The following is a 26255-nucleotide window of genomic DNA, read 5'->3' on the forward strand; positions in this document are numbered from 1 at the left end:
TTCTGTCTGCAGCCACCACTAGGGGGAGCTCCCTGTATACAGAGATACATGATAAGACCCTGTCTGCAGCCTCCACTAGGGGGAGCTCCCTGTATACAGAGATACATGATAAGATCCTGTCTGCAGCCACCACTAGGGGGAGCTCCCTGTATACAGAGATGCATGATAAGATCCTGTCTGCAGCCACCACTAGGGGGAGCTCCCTGTATACAGAGATACATGATAAGACCCTGTCTGCAGCCTCCACTAGGGGGAGCTCCCTGTATACAGAGATACATGATAAGATCCTGTCTGCAGCCACCACTAGGGGGAGCTCCCTGCATACAGAGATACATGATAAGATCCTGTCTGCAGCCACCACTAGGGGGAGCTCCCTGTATACAGAGATACATGATAAGATTCCGTCTGCAGCCACCACTAGGGGGAGCTCCCTGTATACAGAGATAGTGAGATACATGATAAGATCCTGTCTGCAGCCACCACTAGGGGGAGCTCCCTGTATACAGAGATACATGATAAGACCCTGTCTGCAGCCTCCACTAGGGGGAGCTCCCTGTATACAGAGATACATGATAAGATCCTGTCTGCAGTCACCACTAGGGGGAGCTCCCTGTATACAGAGATACATGATAAGACCCTGTCTGCAGCCACCACTAGGTGGAGCTCCCTGTATACAGAGATACATGATAAGATCCTGTCTGCAGCCACCACTAGGGGGAGCTCCCTGTATACAGAGATACATGATAAGATCCTGTCTGCAGCCACCACTAGGGGGAGCTCCCTGTATACAGAGATACATGATAAGATCCTGTCTGCAGCCACCACTAGGGGGAGCTCCCTGTATACAGAGATACATGATAAGACCCTGTCTGCAGTCACCACTAGGGGGAGCTCCCTGTATACAGAGATACATGATAAGATTCTGTCTGCAGCCACCACTAGGGGGAGCTCCCTGTATACAGAGATACATGATAAGATCCTGTCTGCAGCCACCACTAGGGGGAGCTCCCTGTATATAGAGATACATGACAAGATCCTGTCTGCAGCCACCACTAGGGGGAGCTCCCTGTATACAGAGATACATGATAAGATCCTGTCTGCAGCCACCACTAGGGGGAGCTCCCTGTATACAGAGATACATAAGATCCTGTCTGCAGCCACCACTAGGGGGAGCTCCCTGTATACAGCGATACATGATAAGATCCTGGCTGCAGTCACCACTAGGGGGATCTCCCTGTATACAGATATACATAAGGTCCTGTCTGCAGCTGCCACTAGGGGGAGCTCCCTGTATACAGAGATACATGATAAGATTCTGTCTGCAGCCACCACTAGGGGGAGCTCCCTGTATACAGAGATACATGATAAGATTCTGTCTGCAGCCACCACTGGGGGAGCTCCCTGTATACAGAGATACATGATAAGATCCTGTCTGCAGCCACCACTAGGGGGAGCTCCCTGTATACAGAGATACATGATAAGATCCTGTCTGCAGCCACCACTAGGGGGAGCTCCCTGTATACAGAGATACATGATAAGATCCTGCCTGCAGTCACCACTAGGGGGAGCTCCTTGTATACAGAGATACATGATAAGATCCTGTCTGCAGTCACCACTAGGGGGAGCTCCCTGTATACAGAGATACAGGATAAGGTTCTGCTGCAGCCACCACTAGGGGGAGCTCCCTGTATACAGAGATACATGATAAGACCCTGTCTGCAGCCTCCACTAGGGGGAGCTCCCTGTATACAGAGATACATGATAAGATCCTGTCTGCAGCCACCACTAGGGGGAGCTCCCTGTATACAGAGATGCATGATAAGATCCTGTCTGCAGCCACCACTAGGGGGAGCTCCCTGTATACAGAGATACATGATAAGACCCTGTCTGCAGCCTCCACTAGGGGGAGCTCCCTGTATACAGAGATACATGATAAGATCCTGTCTGCAGCCACCACTAGGGGGAGCTCCCTGCATACAGAGATACATGATAAGATCCTGTCTGCAGCCACCACTAGGGGGAGCTCCCTGTATACAGAGATACATGATAAGATCCTGGCTGCAGTCACCACTAGGGGGATCTCCCTGTACACAGAGATACATAAGGTCCTGTCTGCAGCTGCCACTAGGGGAGCTCTCTGTATACAGAGATACATGATAAGAGCCTGTCTGCAGCCACCACTAGGGGGAGCTCCCTGTATACAGAGATACATGATAAGATTCCGTCTGCAGCCACCACTAGGGGGAGCTCCCTGTATACAGAGATAGTGAGATACATGATAAGATCCTGTCTGCAGCCACCACTAGGGGGAGCTCCCTGTATACAGAGATACATGATAAGACCCTGTCTGCAGCCTCCACTAGGGGGAGCTCCCTGTATACAGAGATACATGATAAGATCCTGTCTGCAGTCACCACTAGGGGGAGCTCCCTGTATACAGAGATACATGATAAGATCCTGTCTGCAGCCACCACTAGGGGGAGCTCCCTGTATACAGAGATACATGATAAGATCCTGTCTGCAGCCACCACTAGGGGGAGCTCCCTGTATACAGAGATACATGATAAGATCCTGTCTGCAGCCACCACTAGGGGGAGCTCCCTGCATACAGAGATACATGATAATATCCTGTCTGCAGCCACCACTAGGGGGAGCTCCCTGTATACAGAGATACATGATAAGATCCTGTCTGCAGCCACCACTAGGGGGAGCTCCCTGTATACAGAGATACATGATAAGATCCTGTCTGCAGTCACCACTAGGGGGAGCTCCCTGCTTTCTTGCAGATATAGGTATTATTTCCTAATACTTGTACACAATATGGCAGTGTTACTTAATCATTACACAGCTCTGTCACTTTTGTACTATACGGAGCTATAATTCGTCTTCTGAGATATTGCCTGTTTTTCTCCCTCTGTGAGAACTGAACGGTTGTTTTTTTTTTAAATTGTTTTTGACCCCTAGTAAAAGTTGTGCCCCAGGCGCCTCCACTCTCCTCACCTGTAATCTGCTTCTTTATCTCCAGGTCATGGCTCTCCTTCAGCAGGTTCAGGAGAATGGGCATGGCGCGCTGCTCGTACACCTCCAGCTTGTTGTCGTTGTCCTCGTACACCAGGTTGCGCAGCGCGGCGCAGACAGATCGCTGAACTTCCTCATTATTGGTGTTCAGAAGCTTAATCAGCTTGGGAATCGCTTGCAGACTGTAGACCTACCATGGACAAAAGTGTGAGCACAGTGCACCCAAATAATGAGAGGGGGCTTCTCATATGGTCAATTATCAGAAACTTCTATCCGATCTCAAGTTACATAAGATATTCTGAATTAAATTGCCCCCTTAAGAGAGACCTTAATTACCTGGCTGATATTTAATCCAAAACAACCTCAAATAACAAGGGGGGTCGTCTAATCAGCTGACCGCAGAGGCTGTCATTTTGGTGATCACTAGTGATTGGCTATAAACTGTCCAGGAATCAGGTTGCAAGTTTCTCATTAAAATCAATGGGATATCTGTACAATACCCTGGGTCCTCCAGAGAGAGAGGCTCTTTAGCGCTTCTCTTAGCTTTCATGAGGGCCCTAAAACCCTAAAAATGAGGATTATAAACCTGGGAGCTCCTTTAAAGAAGTTATTGAGCTCTGATATGACATTTCGGCAGCCGGTGACAGCTCTTCTTTAAGATGTCGCCAAAGCGAAGGCCATTAACGACATGTGATATAAGGGACTCGTGCTGCATAACACATCAGGCTGCAAACTAAAAGTGCCCACCGTGAAAAACACATGTAGACCCCTCCCAACGTGTAGACTCCCCAGCCGAGCCGCTCCTCTGTACCGAGCTTTATAATTATGTCCTGAATTCCAGAAGGGATTACAGGCGGCTCTCTGACCAAATAATAGTGTGCCCCCCCCAAAACGAGACAGAGCCCTGGTGTGAAATTCCAGCCGTCCTATCAAACTAAGTCTCAGGCCTCATATGGAGCTCAGGAGCACAAGACGGACGGACGTCTAGCGAGACATCTCACATCTCCGTCTCCACCGTATCCCCTTCTCTCACTTCTCCCTCCTCTTTTATATCTCCTCTCTCGCATCGCTCTGATGGTTCATTTCATGTCTACGTAGCTCATCGCTCTCTCTAGTCTCTCTCTAGTCTCTCATAACGTTTCTCCAGCTCATCACTCACTATTTACTTTGTCTGCAATCTCATTTATCTCTCTTCTTTCTCTTCTTTTGTACCCCACATCTCTGACATGTCCCTCTCATATCTGTCTTTCCATTTCATCTCTCTTTTATCTCTCCATCCCATCTCTCTATTTTAAGTATATCCATCCCGTCTCTCTATTCTGTCTCTCCATCTCTTCTCTCTATTCTGTCTCTCCATATCTTCTATTTTATACATCTCCATCTTGTCTCTCTATTTTATGTCTCTCCATCTTGTCTCTCTATTTTATGTCTCTCCATCTATTCTCTCTATTTTATATCTCTACATCTCTTCTGTCTCTCCATCTCGTCTCTCTATTCTGTCTCTCCATCCCGCCTCTCTATTTTATGTTTCTCTTTCTCAGTTGTTCTCTTTCGTCTCTCAGTCATCTCTATTTCTCTTCTCATCTCTTCCTCTATTCACGATTTTTTTAGGAGACCCTCTCGCCGTCATAGGTTACCCACCTTTTTCCTGGACTCGGCTTTCTGGAAACACTCATGTTGTATGTAGCTAGCCGCCGCTGTCAGAGAGCTGGCGGAGGTGCCATTGGCCTGCAATAGTCCAACAGCTCTCTCTAGAGTCATCGGCATCTCCGACGCCACCGGGGCCGCGCTGAAACCACAGACAATGACAACATAACTAAAGATGGACTCCGACTAGAGAAATCTAGATAGAAAGCTGTCGTTAGGGCGAAAGAACTAGTGCGTCCCGAGCTCTCACCCCTGACACTATGTTACGCAGTCTCGGGTATCATTTCAGTACTTGTGAACCACCTAAAGGTAAAAAATCTGGGGATATCAGAGTAATCTGAGACAGGCCCGACTAGAAAGACTGTTGTTACTAGGCAGTGTGTCCCTAGCAACTAGACTGTCAGACATGACAGATTGGGTGCACTGCCTCCGTGCTGGCAGCAGTTATGAGGTAAAGTAGCTTGGCAATGCAATATCATATGGCGCCATTTGTAACAAGCCTACTAGACCGACATTTGTAATACAGGGATGGCTTGGGCCTACGAGACAGACATTTGTAATACAGGGATGGCTTCGGCCTACTAGACCGACATTTCTAATACAGGGATGGCTTCGGCCTACTAGACCGACATTTCTAATACAGGGATGGCTTGGGCCTACGAGACAGGCATTTGTAATATAGGGATGGCTTCGGCCTACGAGACCAGCATTTGTAATATAGGGAAGGCTTCGGCTTACGAGACCGTATTCTGTAATATAGGGACGGCTTCGGCCTACGAGACCAACATTTGTAATATAGGGACGGCTTCAGCCTAGGAGGACAGGAATTACTGTTACTTGGCAACTTTGGTTCACAGAGAAGGGAGTCCCCCTTAATATGCCCTATTATTATACCTCAGGAGTGGGACCGAGGACAGCCAGAGAAGCAGGAAACCTAACCAAAGCCTTAAGAGAGTAGTTGGGGCAAGCATGCAGCCAATGGACCACCATATTCATTCATAAGGGACATTTAACCTCTTCCATCCTGGGTGATTTTTCTTTTTGCACTATTGTTTTTTTTTTGTGTGTCCAATTTCCAAGGCCCAAAACCTTTTTTATTGTTCAGTCAACGGACCTGTGTTTTGACTGATTCAATTTCTTGCAAATTTTGCTCAATTTTTACATTTATTTATTAAAGGAGATTCCTCGACCAATAAAGAGCAATTCTGGCGTTTTGATATTTTCCTGCTTTAGGTAATTACAATATTACTGGATAATTTATGGAAGATTTTGATAGATCTGAATTTAATGGCGATACCAAACTTGTATTTTTATTTTATTGTCTTAATTTTAAATTGGGAATTATATATGTTTTTTTTTAACTTTTTAATACACTTTTATTGTTATTTTTCAGACCTGTGTACTTTAGTATTGCCATATATAGTGCAAACGTGGAGTCTGCCGATGAGCTTCCCAGAGGTACCAAGATGGCAGCCATGGTAAGCCATCAGTACCCTGCGATTGCATTGCAAATATGCTGATACGTACCCATAAAGGGCGCTGGTGGTATTCGACCAGTTAAACATCAATGTCATAGATTGACAGTGGCATTTTAAGGGTTAAGCAGCAATGATCGGAGGTAGTGCTGGCTGTCAGGTGTCTTCTCTGTAATATCGCTCTTGAGCCCACACCGAACATGTGATGTACTTGTATGCAACACGTCGGGAAGGGTTTAAGTCCCACCCTCAGTCCCACCCAGGAATGCCGCTAACATGGCCACCTGTAGGCGGGGTTTATATAAACCATGGCCATCTTAATCTGGGACAGGCCCAAATTTTCCCGGGACTGTATCTGATAATTCAGGAAAGCTAAATGTTCTTGTCACCCTTGACTCACCCTACAGCTGTTTCCACATGTCTGCCATCATTTTGCGTCATGTTCACACCGGATGCCGACGCAGCCATTGCGGCTGTCATCATAGCTCTCTTTCCACCTATGTCCATGCCGCTGGCTGCAGAGGGTGACTGGATATACTCCTTCTGGTAGGTCATATACCTCGCGTTGGACTGATATCCATTGATTCGGTTGGATGTCCCTTGGGACCTCCCTTGGCCAACGGGACCTGAAGAAGCCTGTGTCTGGTAGTGACGCTTCTCTAGAAGGTTGTCCATACTTTGACTGTTCCTTGACTGGTAGTAGGGTCGGGCTGGACTGGTGGGAACACTATTTATGAACACCGAGTCTTGATCGGATTGGGTGGATTTCTTGACGGTGCTTTGTCGTGGTCGAGTTCCTTGGCCAAACTCGGATCGAGAGTACTGTATGGTGGACATGTTGTTCGGCCTAGACTCCCTATATTTCAGGTTGGCCATTGTGGCGTTTTTCCTCTGCTCATAGGCCGCCATTGCGGTCTCTTGTCTCTGTGGAGACATATCTTTTCTCCCGATGGGTCTTCTCTGCCCACCGTCCTGCTCCATGCCCCATTGACTGTTGGAGGAATATGTTCTGGCCCATCCATTTTCTTGTCTCTGGCCATAGTGTACATGACTACCACCCCAACCGTTCTCATGTAAAGACAACGGATGGTTCTGTCAAGAGAAGGAAAAAATATAATTTATAAGGAACAGGACACAAAAATTCAGCTGCAGATATTAGTCACACATCCGGGGTACAGGATAATGACACTGACACCTGGGGTACAGAATAATGACCCTGATATTTGTGGCACACAATAATGCCACCGACACTCCGGGTACAGGAGAATGGCACTGACACTTGGGGTACCGGATGATGACACCTGGGTACAGGATAATGACACTGACACATGGGGTACAGGATAATGGCACTGACACTTGGGGTACAGGATAATGACGCTGACACTCGGGGTACAGGATAATGACACTGACACTCAGGGTACAGGAGAATGGCACTGACACTTGGGGTACAGGATAATGACACTGACACTTGAGGTACAGGATAATGACACTCACATTCGGGGTACAGGATAATGACACTGACACATGGGATACAGGGTAATGGCACTGACACTTTGGGTTCAGGATAATGACACTGACACTGGGGGTCAGGCTCGGACTGGCCCACTGGAGAACCGGAGGATTCCCCGGTGGGCCCAGGCACTGACACCTGCTGGCATACTGGCCAGCAGCTGCCTGGGCCCCCACTGCTCCAGGGGCCCCCAGCCAGTGGCTATGGGGCCCCTGAGTCAAGGGGGCCCGCCCTGTGCCTGCCTAGCAGCAGCTGGAGACAGGATCCTGTCCCTGTTGCTAAAGCAAAATGAATATTCACGTTTCCCCACGCCCCTATGGGCGTGGAGAGGCGCGAATACTGTTTCTCTTTAATAGCGGGCAGTGTTAGCCACAGGCTGCAGCTAACACTGCCCGCATGTAAAGCCCCACCACCGCACCACACACACGCACACACACAAAGCACTGCACCGCACCACATACACACACACGCAGGCACACAGACACACAGCGCAGCACATCCCGGCGTCCTGCTTCCTGTCTGAGACAGCCCATCTGGAAGACGTCATCATCCAGCACGCTGTCTCAGACGGAAAGCTGCTGGCGAGGAAGAGGCTGCCGGGACGTGCTGCTGCTGCAGGGAGGTGAGCTGTGCTGTGTGTCTGCGTGTGTGTGTGGTGCGGTGCTTTGTGTGTGAGTGTGAGAGAGTGATGCGGTGCTTTATGTATGTGTGTGTGTGTGTGTGTGTGTGAGAGGGGTGGTGGGGAAGAACAATGATATTGGTGGGGGAGGCAATGATGCAGGTGATGGGCAATGATGGCGGTGGGGGGAGACAATGATGGAGGTGATGGGCAATGATGGTGGTGGGGGAGGCAATGATGGACTGCATTATTCTCAAGGGACTGCATTATACTCTCGGGGGCTACATCATACTATATGAGGGGGCTACAGTATACTCTATGAGGGGCTGCATTATATTCTGTGGTGGGGCTGCATTATTCTCTCAGGGGACTACATTATATTCTGGGGGGCTACATATTACTATATAGGGGGGCTACAGTATACTGTATGGGGGGCTGCATTATATTTTGTGGTAGGGCTGCATTATTCTCTCAGGGGACTACATTATATTCTGGGGGGCTACATATTACTATATGAGGGGGGCAGCATTATGCCCTATGAGGGGGCTGCAGTATACTCTATGGGGGGCTGCATTGTATTCGGCGGTGGGCTGCATTATACTATATGAGGGGGGCTGCATTATACCCTATGAGGGTGCTACATTATATTCTATGGTGGGGACTGCGTTATACCTGAGAGGGGTTGCATTATATTTTATGGGGTGCTGCATTATATTTTATGAGGGGGGGCTACATAATTTTATGAGGGGGGCTACATTATATTCTATGAGGGAGGCTACATTATATTCTATGAGGGGCGTCATTATATTCTATGAGGGGGCTACCCCTCTATGATTCTACCCCAACCTCTGCTACATAATTAAGTCGTGTACTACCTTATATTATACCCTAATATTAGCTTGTTTTACCACACAATTGGTGGTCGTATTTATTTCTATCTAGCTACATAGTGGGCCCCAAGAATGATTTTCTCTGGTGGGCCCAAGGTGCTCCAGTCCGACGCTGCTGGGGGTACAGGATAATGGCATTGACACTTGGGGTGCAGGATAATGACACTGACACTTGGTCATACAGGACGAATGACACCTGGCGTACAAAAGGACATCGTTGCAGGTATTTTAGTGATATCCCAGTGTGATCGCTCCTCTCCTCCATGTTATGTAAATTTGGGCTGAGACACCTCGGCTCCTGTCTCCTCTTATGTATGCATACAATGGCTATAGGTGTGTGACTCTGAGCTCAGAGGTGGGGCACTGGGGCAATGGCTTTAGGATCGTTTTCTTTCTTCAGGGGCCACTGAATAAGGGACTGAAGAGCAAGAAAATTGTCAGGTTTCAGTCAGTGAATGTGCCCTCTACTTAGGTTTGAAAACAGAATTCTCCAAGGTGGAGGATGAGGGAGATGTCAATCACCATCTACATTGATATCTTCATCTAGACATGAGACAACACAATTGTATTTGGTGTTTTTTATCCTCTTCTTTCCATGACAACAGACTCTCTCACTAGTGCAGATTCAGGCTTCAGGCCTGGAACCTCGTGTGATGAATCTCAGCCTAGAAATAACATATTAAGTCACGTTTTTCACATTTTGGAAGACGAGAAAAGGGTCTTTTCTAATTCTTGTCTCGGAAGTGATAGAACAGATTTGATTAGTCATGGAGCCACGTTGCTCTTCGTCTCTGCCGTTCCCTTACCTTCATACTATCATACTTGGTCGGAGATTTCACGGCCTCTCTCTGTGGTCTCTGGATCGTGCTGTAAAACACCTGATCTGGGTTGCTGACGCTGCTGTAAATTGATCCTGAAAAATAAAATTAAAAAATAGATATATTTTATTCCATGAAATCCTCCCAACGTCAACGAGATGATAAACTATTAAGACTTTTGGTGCCAAAATGGTCGGTTCTGATGGACACGACCCTTGAAAAAGCACGTGACTCAAATAGAAAAAACACACAGAAATGGAACAAAGTCACATGAGGGCGTAGTACCGTGATTGTTATCTACGAAGGTTTGTGCCAACGTGTATTTATACAGTCAGGAGGTAAACAGGAGACATTTCACACATTCTGGCAGAATCTCCGTCCTGTGTACATAACTAACGTCCGGAATGAGAGAAGTCAACCTGCCGTGATATATGGAAGAATGGCGTAGACAGCAATTCCTGATACAGAATGTCCATACACATTATTATGGTGGACCTCCGAGTGCAACCAAAATAGCTCTGACCCTTCAAGGAATAGAGTCCACAAGATTTCAGAAGTCCTGTGGAAGTTGCAGACAAGTAATCAAAGCCCCACAAGACCCACCATATACCGGGGACACCACACAAGACTCTCCATAGACTGGAAACATCTCACAAGACTTTCCATATAACAGAAATACCCCAAAAGACCTGCTGCATATCGGGAACACCATTCTGGGAACATCCCAAAAGACCTTTGATATACCACGAACACCCTACAAGTCTTGCGGTACTCAGAGACCACCCCAGAAGACCTGTAGTATCCTGGGGAACACTCTGGAAGACCTGAAGCATACTGGGAACATGCCACAAGATCTGCTGTATACCGGAAACACCCTACAAGACCTGCCATATTGTGAAGAAGATAAAAAACAACACCTGCAGTATGCCAGGAAAAAAACCCAAGACCTGCTTTTTACTGGGAACATCCCACAAGACCTGATGTATACTGTGAACGCCCCAACAGACCCGCCATATACCGGCAACACCCCGCAAGACCTGCTGTATACTGTGAATGCCCCACCAGACTCGCCATATACCGGCAACACCCCGCAAGACCTGCTGTATACTGTGAATGCCCCACCAGACCCGCCATATACCGGCAACACCCCACCAGACCTGCTGTATACTGTGAACGCCCCAACAGACCCGCCATATACCGGCAACACCCCGCAAGACCTGCTGTATACTGTGAACGCTCCACCAGACACGCCATATACCAGCAACACCCCACAAGACCCGCCGTATACCGGGAACATCCCACAAGACCCGCCATATACCAGGAACACCCCACAAGACCCACCGTATGCCGGGAACACCCTGCAAGACCTGCTGTATTCCAGAAACACCCCAACAGACCTGCTGTATTCCAGAAACACCCCAACAGACCCGCCATATACCGGCAACCCCCCACAAGACCCGCCGCATACCGGGAACATCCCACAAGACCCGCCATATACCAGGAACACCCCACAAGACCTGCCATATGCCGGGAACACCCTGCAAGACCTGCTGCATTCCAGGAACACCCCACAAGACCTGCTGCATTCCAGGAACACCCCACAAGACCTGCTGCATTCCAGGAACACCCCACAAGACCTGCTGTATACCAGGAACACCCCACAAGACCCACCATATGCCGGGAACACCCCACAAGACCTGCTGTATACCGGGAACACCCCACATTTTTAAAATATTGTGACTTTGCTATCTAGCAAACGTAATTTGTCTCCTGTCGGGCACTCAGCTCCTTTTGCATCTTCACTTTTCCTACTTTTATCATATTTAATTTGCATCATTCCATCTTGTAAATAAATCTGCTCTTGGGAAGATTGTGTCTTACTGTTGAGTATAATGTTTAGTTACCATGAGACACAAATCGCTTTTACTGTCTATTGTGATCATTTAATCCTAAAATTCTTCCCCCTCCTAGAAGATTAGTAGATGAGGAGCCACCCCTGCACTGGAGACACAGGTAATGAAGTAATATGATATACTGCAAAATGTCATATATACAGCCACATCCCATAGACAGCAAAGCTACCGCCACCTCCAGCAACGAACAGGTGAACACAGCATGTTACACAGAAACCCGGCACTGCAACATTACTCACATTTTTAGAGATCTGTAATGTTTAAATGAAACCTTGAGAACATATTTACTGAGATGACAAAGTTTATCTACTGAGACAGCAGATTGCAAGGGCGTTTCACTATACCGCGTCAGATATTCTCATACACAGGGGCAATATTATTGTGCTTATGTTCTTTACATAGGAGCAGTATTATAGTAGTTATATTCTTGTACATAGGGGCAGTATTATAGTAGTTATATTCTTGTACATAGGGGGCAGTATTATAGTAGTTATATTCTTGTACATAGGGGCAGTATTATAGTAGTTATATTCTTGTATATAGGGGCAGTATTATAGTAGTTATATTCTTGTACATAGGAGCAGTATTATAGTAGTTATATTCCTGTACATAGGGGCAGTATTATAGTAGTTATATTCTTGTACATAGGGGGCAGTATTATAGTAGTTATATTCTTGTACATAGGGGCAGTATTATAGTAGTTATATTCTTGTACATAGGGGCAGTATTATAGTAGTTATATTCTTGTATATAGGAGCAGTATTATAGTAGTTATATTCTTGTACATAGGAGCAGTATTATAGTATATTCTTGTACATAGGAGCAGTATTATAGTAGTTATATTCTTGTACATAGGGGCAGTATTATAGTAGTTATATTCTTGTACATAGGAGCAGTATTATAGTAGTTATATTCTTGTACATAGGAGCAGTATTATAGTAGTTATATTCTTGTACATAGGAGCAGTATTATAGTAGTTATATTCTTGTACATAGGAGCAGTATTATAGTAGTTATATTCTTGTACATAGGGGGCAGTATTATAGTAGTTATATTGTTGTACATATGGGCAGTATTATAGTAGTTATATTCTTGTACATAGGAGCAGTATTATAGTAGTTATATTCTTGTACATAGGGGCAGTATTATAGTAGTTATATTCTTGTACATAGGGGGCAGTATTATAGTAGTTATATTCTTGTACATAGGGGGCAGTATTATAGTAGTTATATTCTTGTACATAGAGGGCAGTATTATAGTAGTTATATTCTTGTACATAGGAGCAGTATTATAGTAGTTATATTCCTGTACATAGGGGCAGTATTATAATAGTTATATTCTTGTACATAGGGGCAGTATTATAGTAGTATATTATTGTACATAGGGGGCAGTATTTTACTAGTTATATTCTTGTACATAGGGGCAGTATTAGGCCATGTGCACACGCTGCGGATTCCATTGCGGAATTTTCCGCAGCGGATTTGCTAAATCCGCAGTGAAAAACCGCTGCGGTTTTTACTGCGGATTTATCGCGGTTTCTTTTGCGGTTTCCTCTGCGGGTTTTCACCTGCAGATTTGTATTGGAGCAGGTGTTAACCTGCAGCGGAATCCGCACAAAGAATTGACATGCAGCAGAAAATAAACCGCTGCGTTTCCGCGCATTTTTTCCCGCAGCATGTGCACTGCGAATTTGGTTTCCCACAGGTTTACATTGTACTGTAAACTCATGGGAAACCGCTGTGGAAACGCTGCGGATCCGCAGCAAAATCCGCAGCGTGTGCACATACCCTTATAGTAGTTATATTCTTGTACATAGGAGCAGTATTATAGTAGTTATATTCTTGTACATAGGGTCAGTATTATAGTAGTTATATTCTTGTACATAGGAGCAGTATTATAGTAGTTATATTCTTGTACATGGGGCAGTATTATAGTAGTTATATTCTTGTACATAGGAGAAGTATTATAGTAGTTATATTCTTGTACATAGGAGCAGTATTATAGTAGTTATATTCTTGTACAAAGGAGCAGTATTATAGTAGTTATATTCTTGTACATAGGGGGCAGTATTATAGTAGTTATATTCTTGTACATAGGAGCAGTATTATAGTAGTTATATTCTTGTACATAGGGGGCAGTATTATAGTAGTTATATTCTTGTACATAGGAGCAGTATTATAGTAGTTATATTCTTGTACATAGGAGCAGTATTATAGTAGTTATATTCTTGTACATAGGAGCAGTATTATAGTAGTTATATTCTTGTACATAGGAGCAGTATTATAGTAGTTATATTCTTGTACATAGGAGCAGTATTATAGTAGTTATATTCTTGTACATAGGGGCAGTATTATAGTTATATTCTTGTACATAGGGGCAGTATTATAGTAGTTATAATCTTGTACATAGGGAGCAGTATTATAGTAGTTATATTCTTGTACATAGGAGCAGTATTATAGTAGTTATATTCCTGTACATAGGGGCAGTATTATAGTAGTTATATTCTTGTACATAGGAGCAGTATTATAGTAGTTATATTCTTGTACATAGGGGGCAGTATTATAGTAGTTATATTCTTGTACATAGGGGGCAGTATTATAGTAGTTATATTCTTGTACATAGGGGCAGTATTATAGTAGTTATATTTTGGTACATAGGGGCAGTATTATAGTAGTTATATTCTTGTACATAGGAGCAGTATTATAGTAGTTATATTCTTGTACATAGGAGCAGTATTATAGTAGTTATATTCTTGTACATAGGGGGCAGTATTATAGTAGTTATATTCTTGTACATAGGAGCAGTATTATAGTAGTTATATTTTGGTACATAGGGGCAGTATTATAGTAGTTATATTCTTGTACATAGGAGCAGTATTATAGTAGTTATATTCTTGTACATAGGAGCAGTATTATAATAGTTATATTCTTGTACATAGGGGCAGTATTATAGTAGTTATATCCTTGTACATAGGGGAAGTATTATAGTAGTTATATTCTTGTACATAGGGGCAGTATTATAGTAGTTATATTCTTGTACATAGGAGCAGTATTATAGTAGTTATATTCTTGTACATAGGAGCAGTATTATAGTAGTTATATTCTTGTACATAGGGGCAGTATTATAGTAGTTATATTCTTGTACATAGGGGCAGTATTATAGTAGTTATATTCTTGTACATAGGAGCAGTATTATAGTAGTTATATTCTTGTACATAGGGGCAGTATTATAGTAGTTATATTCTGGTAAATGGGGCAGTATTATAGTAGTTATATTCTTGTACATAGGAGCAGTATTATATTAGTTATATTCTTGTAAATAGGGGCAGTATTATAGTAGTTATATTCTTGTACATAGCGGCAGTATTATAGTAGTTATATTCTTGTACATAGGGGCAGTATTATAGTAGTTATATTCTTGTACATAGGAGCAGTATTATAGTAGATATATTCTTGTACATAGGGGCAGTATTATAGTAGTTATATTCTTGTACATAGGGGCAGTATTATAGTAGTTATATTCTTGTACATAGGGGCAGTATTATAGTAGTTATATTCTTGTACATAGGAGCAGTATTATAGTAGTTATATTCTTGTACATAGGGGGCAGTATTATAGTAGTTATATTCTTGTATATAGGGGCAGTATTATAGTAGTTATATTCTTGTACATAGGGGCAGTATTATAGTAGTTATATTCTTGGACATAGGGACAGTATTATAGTATTTGTTTTCTTATATAATATTTGAGTATTTTGTAAAGTCTGAAAGTGCCTTTAAACATTCTCTTTGACTGCAGTTGCCTTTAATAATTTTCAGGTCTCGGTCGCCCACGCAAAGAAAAAACTTTCACTAACCGCAGCAGAGCCGAGTCCGATGCAGCAGAGTTCGGCTTATGATTCAGTGAAACGTGATTATTGCAGTGAGCGATCAGGTGAAGTTTATATAAGTATAATAGATGATATTTGTAGATGGATTTACTATCAGACAGAAATATAAAGGACGTGTATCACAGGGAGCCGGTTCCTCCACACATCTAATCTTCATCATCAATTCATCATTTAGCTGTCGGGCTCGAGGATTTCCGATGAACTTGGCCCTCGGCGATTATATAAGGTTATTGTGATATAATATAATGTATTCCAGATAATTAATATAATTAATATGGAAAAGAATTATTACTTTTCCATGGAAATTCTTATCAAAATAGGAAATAAAACAAAACATCAAAATAATTATTCTAGACATCAGAACATGCTCTGGTGTATGCAGCGACAGACTGCCATTTTGCCCTTCTTTAACATTGTTTTTTCCCTCTATACTTTCCAAGATGTTGAACTTTTTCATTTTTATCTTGACAGAACTGTGTCAGGGCTTATTATTTTCCTTATAATTTATTTCTATTTTTTTTCCTTTCGCTTTTCACCATATGGGATAAATATTATATTTTATAATTTACGATACCAAGTGTGTTATTTTTTTAATTTCATTTACATTTCGTAAAAAAAGGGAATTTTTATTTAAGTTTTTTTTTTATAAATTTTTTAATTTATTTTTATAGGTTCCCATAGGTGACTATTGTAAAATGACCTATCTCTTATGAAGCCCTGACACGGGCAGAGTAATAGCTAAGGCCATGCCTTCCTAAATGCTGCGGTCACGATTGATAACAGCATCTAAGAGGTTAGACTCCTGAGATCGGGGCTAGAAGTACAATGGCTGTAGAGTCCCCCAGGGCCCCCAAGTGCTTGACCAAGTTTGTTGCCGTTGTATTAGGGAAAGAGAGGCACTAGGACTTTTGAGCTCTATCCTTGCAGAATGATGAGTCAAACTATACATTACACCGGGTTTCTGGACTTGCAAAAATGGTGACATGCCGGGTAATGGGTCAAGAAGTTGAAAGACCAGAGATGACTCTTGACTGTTGGTGCCCATAGACTTTAGATAACTCTCCGCCAAACAGATCTCTCACGACTCTCCCCATATACATGAACGTTCTTCTCAGCTTTATCAACAGGTCTGTGCTTATCCAAAAAAGTAGCAAGAAACTTGACAATCAAGGTTAAAAGGGAGGAGAGGAAATTGAGTTGTTGCCCCCATGACTCTTCTCCTAGTTTCCACCTATGTGCCATAAATCCTCTACCAAGAGAATGTGAAGCGGTTTGGATAAGTTTCTTACTAATACAAGAAGTAAATACAGCTAAGTCAGGAGGCATTTCTATTCTTTCCTTATAAAACTGTTCAATTTAGGTCCTTCCCCCCCCAAAAAAAATGCCATAAAAATGATAAAGGATAAAACATCTAGACAACGTTCTATACTTTTAGTGATCTAGAATGAATCATTATATCAATAACTATTATAGAGACGCAACTACCACTGGTAAAGAAGTGTCCGTAGACCAACTGAAGGTCTAAAAAGACTGCAGATCACCCAACGAATGGGCTAAACTAAAATTTGAAGGGCGAAAAGATCATCGTTCTCGGCAGGCCATGTGAAAACAGAACTCAAGCTGTCGAGAACCCTAACGGCCTATGTGCACTGAATCATCTAGTACACATCTGAAGTGTGGTCTGCCTGTGTAACCAGGCTAATAAACGATGGCCAACCATGTTGACTGTTGGCTGTCATCAAGTACTGCCGCTTGGCCAGTTTAACTTAAAAGTGTAGATTCTAGGATATCTCTCAACACCAGACTGAAGCAATCTGCCCTGCCTGGTTTCTCTTCGGGAACAAATATATATTAAGTCAAACTCCTGGTTTTAACCATGAGGAAAGGTTTGGTGGAAAGATTGGTAGTTCGTTTTGACTCCTTGCCAATCAACGAACATTCGTAACTGTTCTAAACACCAGTTGGGCATCGTTTTTGGAAGATGATCAACAACGGCAGTTTCATCAGATGAAAAACATCCAATATTGGCTGATGTTGACTGTGATGTGTTTGAGGTCATCGAACAACGATCGTTCATAGACCAATTTTCATCATATGTTTACGGGAACTCTTCACTTTCTGATGCTGGATCAGATCAGAGATTGAGAGTTACTCATCATCTCCTACATTAGAACCCAATATAGTAAAATCGAGATGAAAAAAAATCCTTCTTTTTTAAGCTTGCCATAAACATGAGGGAACGTTTGTATCAAAGTTTTTGCCCCGGCTCAGCCGAGTGTCAATGTGATGTCGTTGGGCCGAAGGTAGACAGATCACTTTGGCATGAAAACTAAAGGAACCAGACATTAATCTTCCCAGACATTGGAGTAGAGCATGGATGAACCCCTACACACCAGTTGGTTGGCCAGTCCCAACATAATCGACAGGTTCCTCTGGCTAGTATCTAATAAAATAAAACCTGAGATTTTCCTATCCACCGTTGAGTTGGAATAAAATCACATCAGGAAATTTTCACCAACAACGTTTGGACCTTCCATGGAGGCCTTTAGGTTCTGTTCACATAAATGTTTTTAAATCCATAGGTTTCTTCTATCAAAGGAGCACAGCGACAAACTTAACAAGAGTGTCGGTTACTTGACATGTTGTAAACCAATGACGCCCAATGGATCTCACTGACTTTAATGAGCTTCGTCTGTTTTCCAACATTTTACAAGAACAGATAGCCTGGCATGCTGACTAAAGCCTCAGAAGCAGATGCAAGCAGAGACCTAACTGACCGATCTGTGGTCTTATGCAGACATGTTGACAGAACCTGTCACTCGATTCATGTTAGTTTTCCTAGGAACTCTTGCTCCAGATTATTGGTCAATATAAATACGGCCCAAGCCTATTAAACAATAAAACTATGATTTTCTATAGATCTTCTAAGCATAATCACATCACAATAAACTGAGCCGTGAAGTGATAAGTAACTCATTTGCTAGCTTTTTTTTTTTCAAATTTTCCAAAGAAAATGGGTTTGTCAGATCTATAAAAATGATTGAGAAATTCTCACATCATGGAAGTGATCTCCAGTTCAGCATCCTAATCAGGGAGAGTTCATTACGGTAATGGGTGAAGTCAGATCTTCTCAAATTGTCTCATGTCCTCCTTCCTTTATGGCCAAATGGTCGATCCAAGAGGGAAAGTTAACCATGGTCCTTAAGATCTCCGACCCTACAAAATATGTATCTTTCCAGACCATGGTTGACCCTCAATCTCCAATATGACCAAGAAAGATAATTAAAAATTTTTGGCTTATGGTTATATTTATTGCCTACTCTTTTTTTTTTACTTCCTATGCCAGCCATGATTTGAGACCATGTAAGCTATTATAGGTGGAAATATCAAAGAGGGCTTTGAATTTTTGCCCACCATGTGTATCGCATGGTCGGTAGGAAGTAGTATTGCCAACTTCAGATTATATTACAATTATAATCCTCGCCAGATCTCATACCACAAATAATTTTCACAGACAAACCAGTTTTCTTCAGTTTCATTAATCATTATTTCACTGACTTGATGGAGCTATAAATCTATCACATACATTTCATGACACATAAAAAAAAACCTAAAGAGCCCAATTATAAAAGGAAGTTGAGTTTTTTTCGAGTTTTGAACAATCATGACTAATTCAAAACACAATAATAAAATAAAACCCGAGATTTTCTTATCCACCGTTGAGTTTGAAGAAAATCACATCAGGAAATTTTCACCAACAACGTTTGGACCTTCCATGGAGGTCCACCACCACTGGGCTTTTATATCTGAACTACGTGAAAGGGAGTCCTTGAGTCTCATTAGTTGATGTGTTTGAGGGCAATATTAACTTTATCAAGGAGAACAAACTTCTGAATATTGATTTAGACATGGTGGACTATTGATTGTACCAGTTATAGACAGGGGAAAAATAAATCAATGGCAGAACATGCCCCCAGAACGGCCTCCGATAGAACAGGTTCCTCCGTTTAAACCTGAGAAAAAGTACCCTTCTCATTTCAGACTCCATGTATAAATAATTATTTTTGGGCTTGAGCACTTGGTGTCCACCTAACAAAATTTATGTTATGGTTCTACCCTATGGGTCCTACAATTATTTTGTCCAAATAAATGTTCACAGAATGCTATCTTTGTCCTCCAGTGGCCAACTTCAACCTCTGCTAGCAATCACGATTTGTCAACCTGTAAGATCCATTAAGGTACAAACACCCTGATTTGGAGAGGATGGATTTGCCCTGGAGGACTCATCGTAATACTTAATTTCTCCTGTGGTGGTGCTAACAGATTCCATCACAGAGATGGTTACAAGTGGATGTGCTCTTTAAATTTCTATGGCCTTGATGTCAGGGAAAGAACTTTGGATGGTGGTGACATCTTTGGGCCATGAGAGAAAGGAGATGGAGAAATGTTAAGGAGCTGATTGTGATTGTCCACCAAGGTCACGGTGGACATTGCTGATGTAAATATAGTCCCATTATCTGTATGAAGAGCTTTATATGGGTATGTGTGCGCACCCAGATAAGGCTTGTTCTACTAATAGCTCTTCAGTCACGGGTCCTGACTTTAACAATTTCTTCAATATCTCGACCAATCTCATGTTTGCTCATCGTCTGGAGATTCATGACATGATCAGTAAATATTATCCTGTGCTTGTGAGTTTGTTTGCTTGCCTTAATGTTCTTACTATAGTTGGTCTGCGTGACACATAGACGTTGTTTTGGGGTATTTAATAAGCAAAACGGGCACCAGAGATATCAATGTGACTTTTTTTTTCTTACAGCAAAAAACATTTGCTACCCAAATCAATTCACAGACTGCTCAGGTGTGCAGACATGTAGCATCTAGATACTTTATCCAAGGGGAAGTTAATTCTACCTAATTCCATCTCGATGGTCCAACCCAAAAATGCACTTGTCTTAGAGGCACTGAGTGGCTAGCACTCTTAAAGTGCCCGTTCAACTTACAGTAGAATGCTTTCGACCACAATCTCCTTACTCTCCATGCATGGGGAGAGTGGAGTTAAGGCCCCGTCACACTTAGCGACGCTAAAGCGATCCTGACAACGATACGACCTTCAGGGATCGTTGCTGCGTCGCTATGTGGTCGCTGGTGAGATGTCAAACAGTGAGATCTTCCCAACGACGCAGCAGCGATGCGGCGACCTGTACAACGATGTCGTTGGTCGTTGTGACCCTGTCACATGGCAGCTATTATGACGATTCAGACCTCGATGAGGGACGTCCTGTGTGACGTTGTAGTCAACGAGGTCGTTGGTAAGGTGTCAAACACAGCGATGTGTGCTACCCAGCGGGACCTCAACGATCAAAAAAAGGTCCAGGCCATTCCGACACGACCAGCGATCTCACAGCAGGGGCCTGGTCGCTGCTACGTGTCAAACATAGCGAGATCGCTACTGAGGTCGCTGTTGCGTCACAAAATTTGTGACCCAGCAGCGATCTCGCTAGCTACCTCGCTTAGTGTGACGGGGGCTTTAGTGGTGGTGGCTTTTCTCCAGGGAGAAGAAGAGGGATTTGTATTGAAATTCATCATGCCCAATCCTTATTTTCAGCATCTATTGGGTGAGAGTGAAAAAGCCCCCATGTACATTAGATGGTTGGTCTGTCATACAAAAATAGGCAGGTTCGGCTCGCTGTCTATTGAGGCCTTTATGGGAAGCACTGTGTAACTACCACTCTGAGTTCTGTGAAGGCGGTGCATGTTCCCTCTTTGGTGTTTTTTGAAACCCTGAACCTCGCCTTCTCGGGCTTTGTACTAGACTTTACATAGTCCCTCATTTCATCTTTTACAGATAATGTGGGCGTTACAAATTGCTACGCAGGTGGAACCTCCAACTATCAGACCAGACATTTATGGCATACACTGACTACAAAGCTTGTTTTAGAAGTTTCCCCCTCAACATACTTATACCTCTCCAATATCTTTAATTCCCCTCCAAGGAACAAACCTTCCAGAGGCTTCTGGTTTCTGGAAGGTCTATGGAGGATTCAACGGCACATGGAAGACTTGCCAACTCTTTCAGGAATTCTCCCCTTTTTTCCCAGGACTCTCCAGGATGTTCTGGGGGAGTTGACAGATATGATCTACTGTTAATGAAGTACAAATGTCCCAGGTAAGAGTTGTTTTACACGCAATAATTTCTGCCTACAGAGATGATCAATGATACAAGTCCATCAGCGTTCTTTTAGAGGCCATTCTACATAGTTCGATCCAAACTGTACCAGTGAGTCCGTTCCCAATAAGTTCATGTACTGTCGGCAGCACACCACTCATTTACGCAAGCAACATTATTTTTGGGCCACATTTGGTTAGCTGAGGAACAAGGTATGCTTGCTTTTCATCCGATTCCTGCCATGTTTACACAGCCCAATGCTTGGGAAAGTGAATTTGACTATTTATTGGCCCTCGTAAAAGGACTTTGATGACACCTCTGTAAGTTTCATTATAGTCTTCAGGACATTTACCGGTTTACAAGTTTTTTCCATGCCACCATTTTTGTAATTACCAGATCAGCTGTCTTGCCTACCGGCCTTCAGTCCATAAAAGGGGAAGAGCATCCGTAATTTTGGACTCCTTAAGACCCCTATATACCTTAGATCAAAGTCAGCCAAAACTGTCGGGATTACCTAACTCTGCTGAAAATTTGATGTGTTTAGGGTTCTCCCGACTCTCCAGACCAGAAGGGTGGTAAGGCTTGTGGAATTTCTGATGGCCAATGGTACTCTTCTCAGGGAGATAACCCACCACCAGAGGAACCTGGCAGCAATGCTCTCTTCAAGAACACAGAAGAGGAGCCAAGTATTCCTGTGTATGGGGTTGTCCGAAGACATAGATGTCAGACGATCAACTATCTAATGCAGACTTATCTCCACTCCACTTTTTTGTTTTTACCAGTGCACATATTTGGCCTGGTGGCCTTCAGAAGAGAAAGGGGACATTAAACATATAGCTCTGATTACAATGTGTCAACAGGAACTTATCTAGGAGCAGATAAGGTCCACAAAGAAAGTCTTGGTCTCCTTTGGGTAGAGTCTAAGGGTACCGTCACACAGCACCATTTTAATCGCTACGACGGCACGATCCGTGACGTCGCAGCGATCGTATGAATATCGCTCCAGCGTCGTAGACTGCGGTCACACGTTGCAGTCACGGCGCTGGAGCGATGCCGAAGTCCCCGGTAACCAGAGTAAACATCGGGTAACTAAGCGCAGGGCCGCGCTTAGTAACCCGATGTTTACCCTGGTTACCAGCGTAAACGTAAAAAAAACAAACAGTACATACTTACATTCTGGTGTCTGTCCCCGGCGTTCTGCTTCTCTCCACTGTGTAAGCGCCATAGCCGGAAAGCAGAGCGGTGACGTCAGACGTCACCGCTGTGCTCGCTTTCCGGCCGGCGCTCACACTGCAGAGAAGCTGAGACGCCGGAGGACAGACACCGGAATGTAAGTATGTACTGTTTGTTTTTTTTACGTTTACGCTGGTAACCACGGTAAACATCGGGTTACTAAGCGCGGCCCTGCGCTTAGTTACCCGATGTTTACCCTGGTTACAAGCGAACACATCGCTGGATCGCTGTCACACACAACGATCCAGCGATGTCAGCGGGTGATCCAGCGACGAAAGAAAGTTCCATACGATCTGCTACGACGTACGATTCTCAGCAGGATCCCTGATCGCTGCTGCGTGTCAGACACTGCGATATCGTAACGATATCGCTAGAACGTCACGAATCGTACCGTCGTAGCGATCAAAATGGTACTGTGTGACGGTACCCTAACAGACAAAAAAAATCTATGTTCACTTCTGAATTAGTGGAAAAGAAAACAGAAGTGCCCAAAAAACAGAAGTGCTCAATAACAAAGGCCCCCTCTAATCCCTTCAGGGCCAAACCCTTCTGAACAAACAATCCAAAGTTCTTGATCATTGGGCCGGCTGCACCCTGAGGGACAGGTCCAGGCACCATCATGGGTGCATGTGTTGCTCCCTAACCCTTCACATCGCATGTGGCCAAGATACCAGACGTAAATATTGCTGTATCTTACGCTTCAAGGAGTTTCAGCGACCCCTTGCTGGGAAAACCTGGGTCATGTCAGCGGCATCTTCACATGAATCCTCAGAAGTTCCTTTGTGTCAGAAATGAACTTGACGTCTCTTACTATAAACGGATTTACTGAGGCGGCAGATTCTTTTCTGATGAACTATAATTTTCTTTTTTTTTATAATGTTTTATTATTACTAACAGAAGATTTATTGTTTTTTATAGTCACTGGTAAGGGATCCCCCAGGCTGCCTTCTCGAGAAGAGAATTTCCAGTCCATCATGCCAACACAAACGTTTTGTGACCGAGTAAAGATTTCTTCAGGCAATAAGTTACTTCTTATATCTAGAACCACGGGAAATTGTGGTACTGGAAATTAGGCAGACCCCGAACAGTCACCTGACCTCTGCAGACAATCACTGGCCTCAATCAGATGCAGCTGAGACCAAAGATTGGCTGCAGTAGTCAGTCCACTGATGGACAGGATATAAATAAACCTGGTGGGAACCGGATAATAGAAATGGATATAATGGTGAAATATGGCCAATGTGTTCATTTTAAAACATTACTTCTGTTTGGTTTATTTTGTCCCCCCCCCCCCAAAGCCCTCAATATGATAAACTGTTAGCTTCCTGAGACCACCAATAGTGGTCACAGCTGCATACTATGTTATCATTATCATCTTATCATGTATCTCTGTATAAAGGGAGCTCCCCCTAGTGGTGGCAGCAGACAGGATCTTATCATGTATCTCTGTATACAGGGAGCTCCCCCTAGTGGTGGCAGCAGACAGGATCTTATCATGTATCTCTGTATACAGGGAGCTCCCCCTAGTGGTGACTGCAGACAGGATCTTATCATGTATCTCTGTATACAGGGAGCTCCCCCTAGTGGTGGCTGCAGACAGGATCTTATCATGTATCTCTGTATACAGGGAGCTCCCCCTAGTGGTGGCAGCAGACAGGATCTTATCATGTATCTCTGTATACAGGGAGCTCCCCCTAGTGGTGGCAGCAGACAGGATCTTATCATGTATCTCTGTATACAGGGAGCTCCCCCTAGTGGTGACTGCAGACAGGATCTTATCATGTATCTCTGTATACAGGGAGCTCCCCCTAGTGGTGGCTGCAGACAGGATCTTATCATGTATCTCTGTATACAGGGAGCTCCCCCTAGTGGTGGCTGCAGACAGGATCTCATCATGTATCTCTGTATACAGGGAGCTCCCCCTAGTGGTGACTGCAGACAGGATCTTATCATGTATCTCTGTATACAGGGAGCTCCCCCTAGTGGTGGCTGCAGACAGGATCTTATCATGTATCTCTGTATACAGGGAGCTCCCCCTAGTGGTGGCAGCAGACAGAATCTTATCATGTATCTCTGTATACAGGGAGCTCCCCCTAGTGGTGACTGCAGACAGGATCTTATCATGTATCTCTGTATACAGGGAGCTCCCCCTAGTGGTGGCTGCAGACAGGATCTTATCATGTATCTCTGTATACAGGGAGCTCCCCCTAGTGGTGACTGCAGACAGGATCTTATCATGTATCTCTGTATACAGGGAGCTCCCCCTAGTGGTGGCTGCAGACAGGATCTTATCATGTATCTCTGTATACAGGGAGCTCCCCCTAGTGGTGACTGCAGACAGGATCTTATCATGTATCTCTGTATACAGGGAGCTCCCCCTAGTGGTGGCTGCAGACAGGATCTTATCATGTATCTCTGTATACAGGGAGCTCCCCCTAGTGGTGACTGCAGACAGGATCTTATCATGTATCTCTGTATACAGGGAGCTCCCCCTAGTGGTGACTGCAGACAGGATCTTATCATGTATCTCTGTATACAGGGAGCTCCCCCTAGTGGTGGCTGCAGACAGGATCTTATCATGTATCTCTGTATACAGGGAGCTCCCCCTAGTGGTGGCTGCAGACAGGATCTTATCATGTATCTCTGTATACAGGGAGCTCCCCCTAGTGGTGGTTGCATCATACATTATGACTTTGCTGGTTACACATCCCGCTGACTCCCAATCAATATTGACTCTGCACGTAAATATATATACAATTCTAATACCATCCACATGTGATGTGCGGAGATCAGCGGCGTCAGATGCTGAGTGACCGCTCGTCTCGGTGGACGTGGACGCCTCCAGGGTGTGTCGCGATCATTTACATTGAAGCTGAACGTGGAGTTGAAAGCGCGGTGTAATTCCCGAGGAGTCATGTGACGGTAATAATATCTGAGCGCACGGCGAGGAATGTATCATTCAGAGAATAAATCTGCATCGTACATTGCTGAGGGCCATGATGCTACAGGAAGGACTTGTCTGGTCAGGCTGGTAGCTATACCACCACACAAACAAAGGGGAAGAGGAAAGAGAAAA

The 26255-nt window shown here is 44.0% G+C and overlaps 1 protein-coding gene across 1 annotated transcript in view; it reads right to left on the reverse strand.

Annotated features, from left to right (window-relative positions):
• The window catches only part of PKP2 (plakophilin 2), a 56155-nt gene that overhangs the window by 22450 nt on the left and 7450 nt on the right, over positions 1-26255 (reverse strand). The window contains exons 2-5 of the mRNA XM_077266891.1: positions 9966-10072; positions 6541-7232; positions 4660-4807; positions 3001-3208 (exon numbers count right to left, since the gene is read on the reverse strand). Of these exons, the coding sequence (XP_077123006.1) occupies positions 3001-3208; positions 4660-4807; positions 6541-7232; positions 9966-10072 (1155 nt within the window). The remainder of the gene's footprint in view (positions 1-3000; positions 3209-4659; positions 4808-6540; positions 7233-9965; positions 10073-26255) is intronic.

This window comes from Ranitomeya variabilis, chromosome 5 (genome assembly GCF_051348905.1).
Source record: "Ranitomeya variabilis isolate aRanVar5 chromosome 5, aRanVar5.hap1, whole genome shotgun sequence".
NCBI lineage: Eukaryota > Metazoa > Chordata > Amphibia > Anura > Dendrobatidae > Ranitomeya > Ranitomeya variabilis.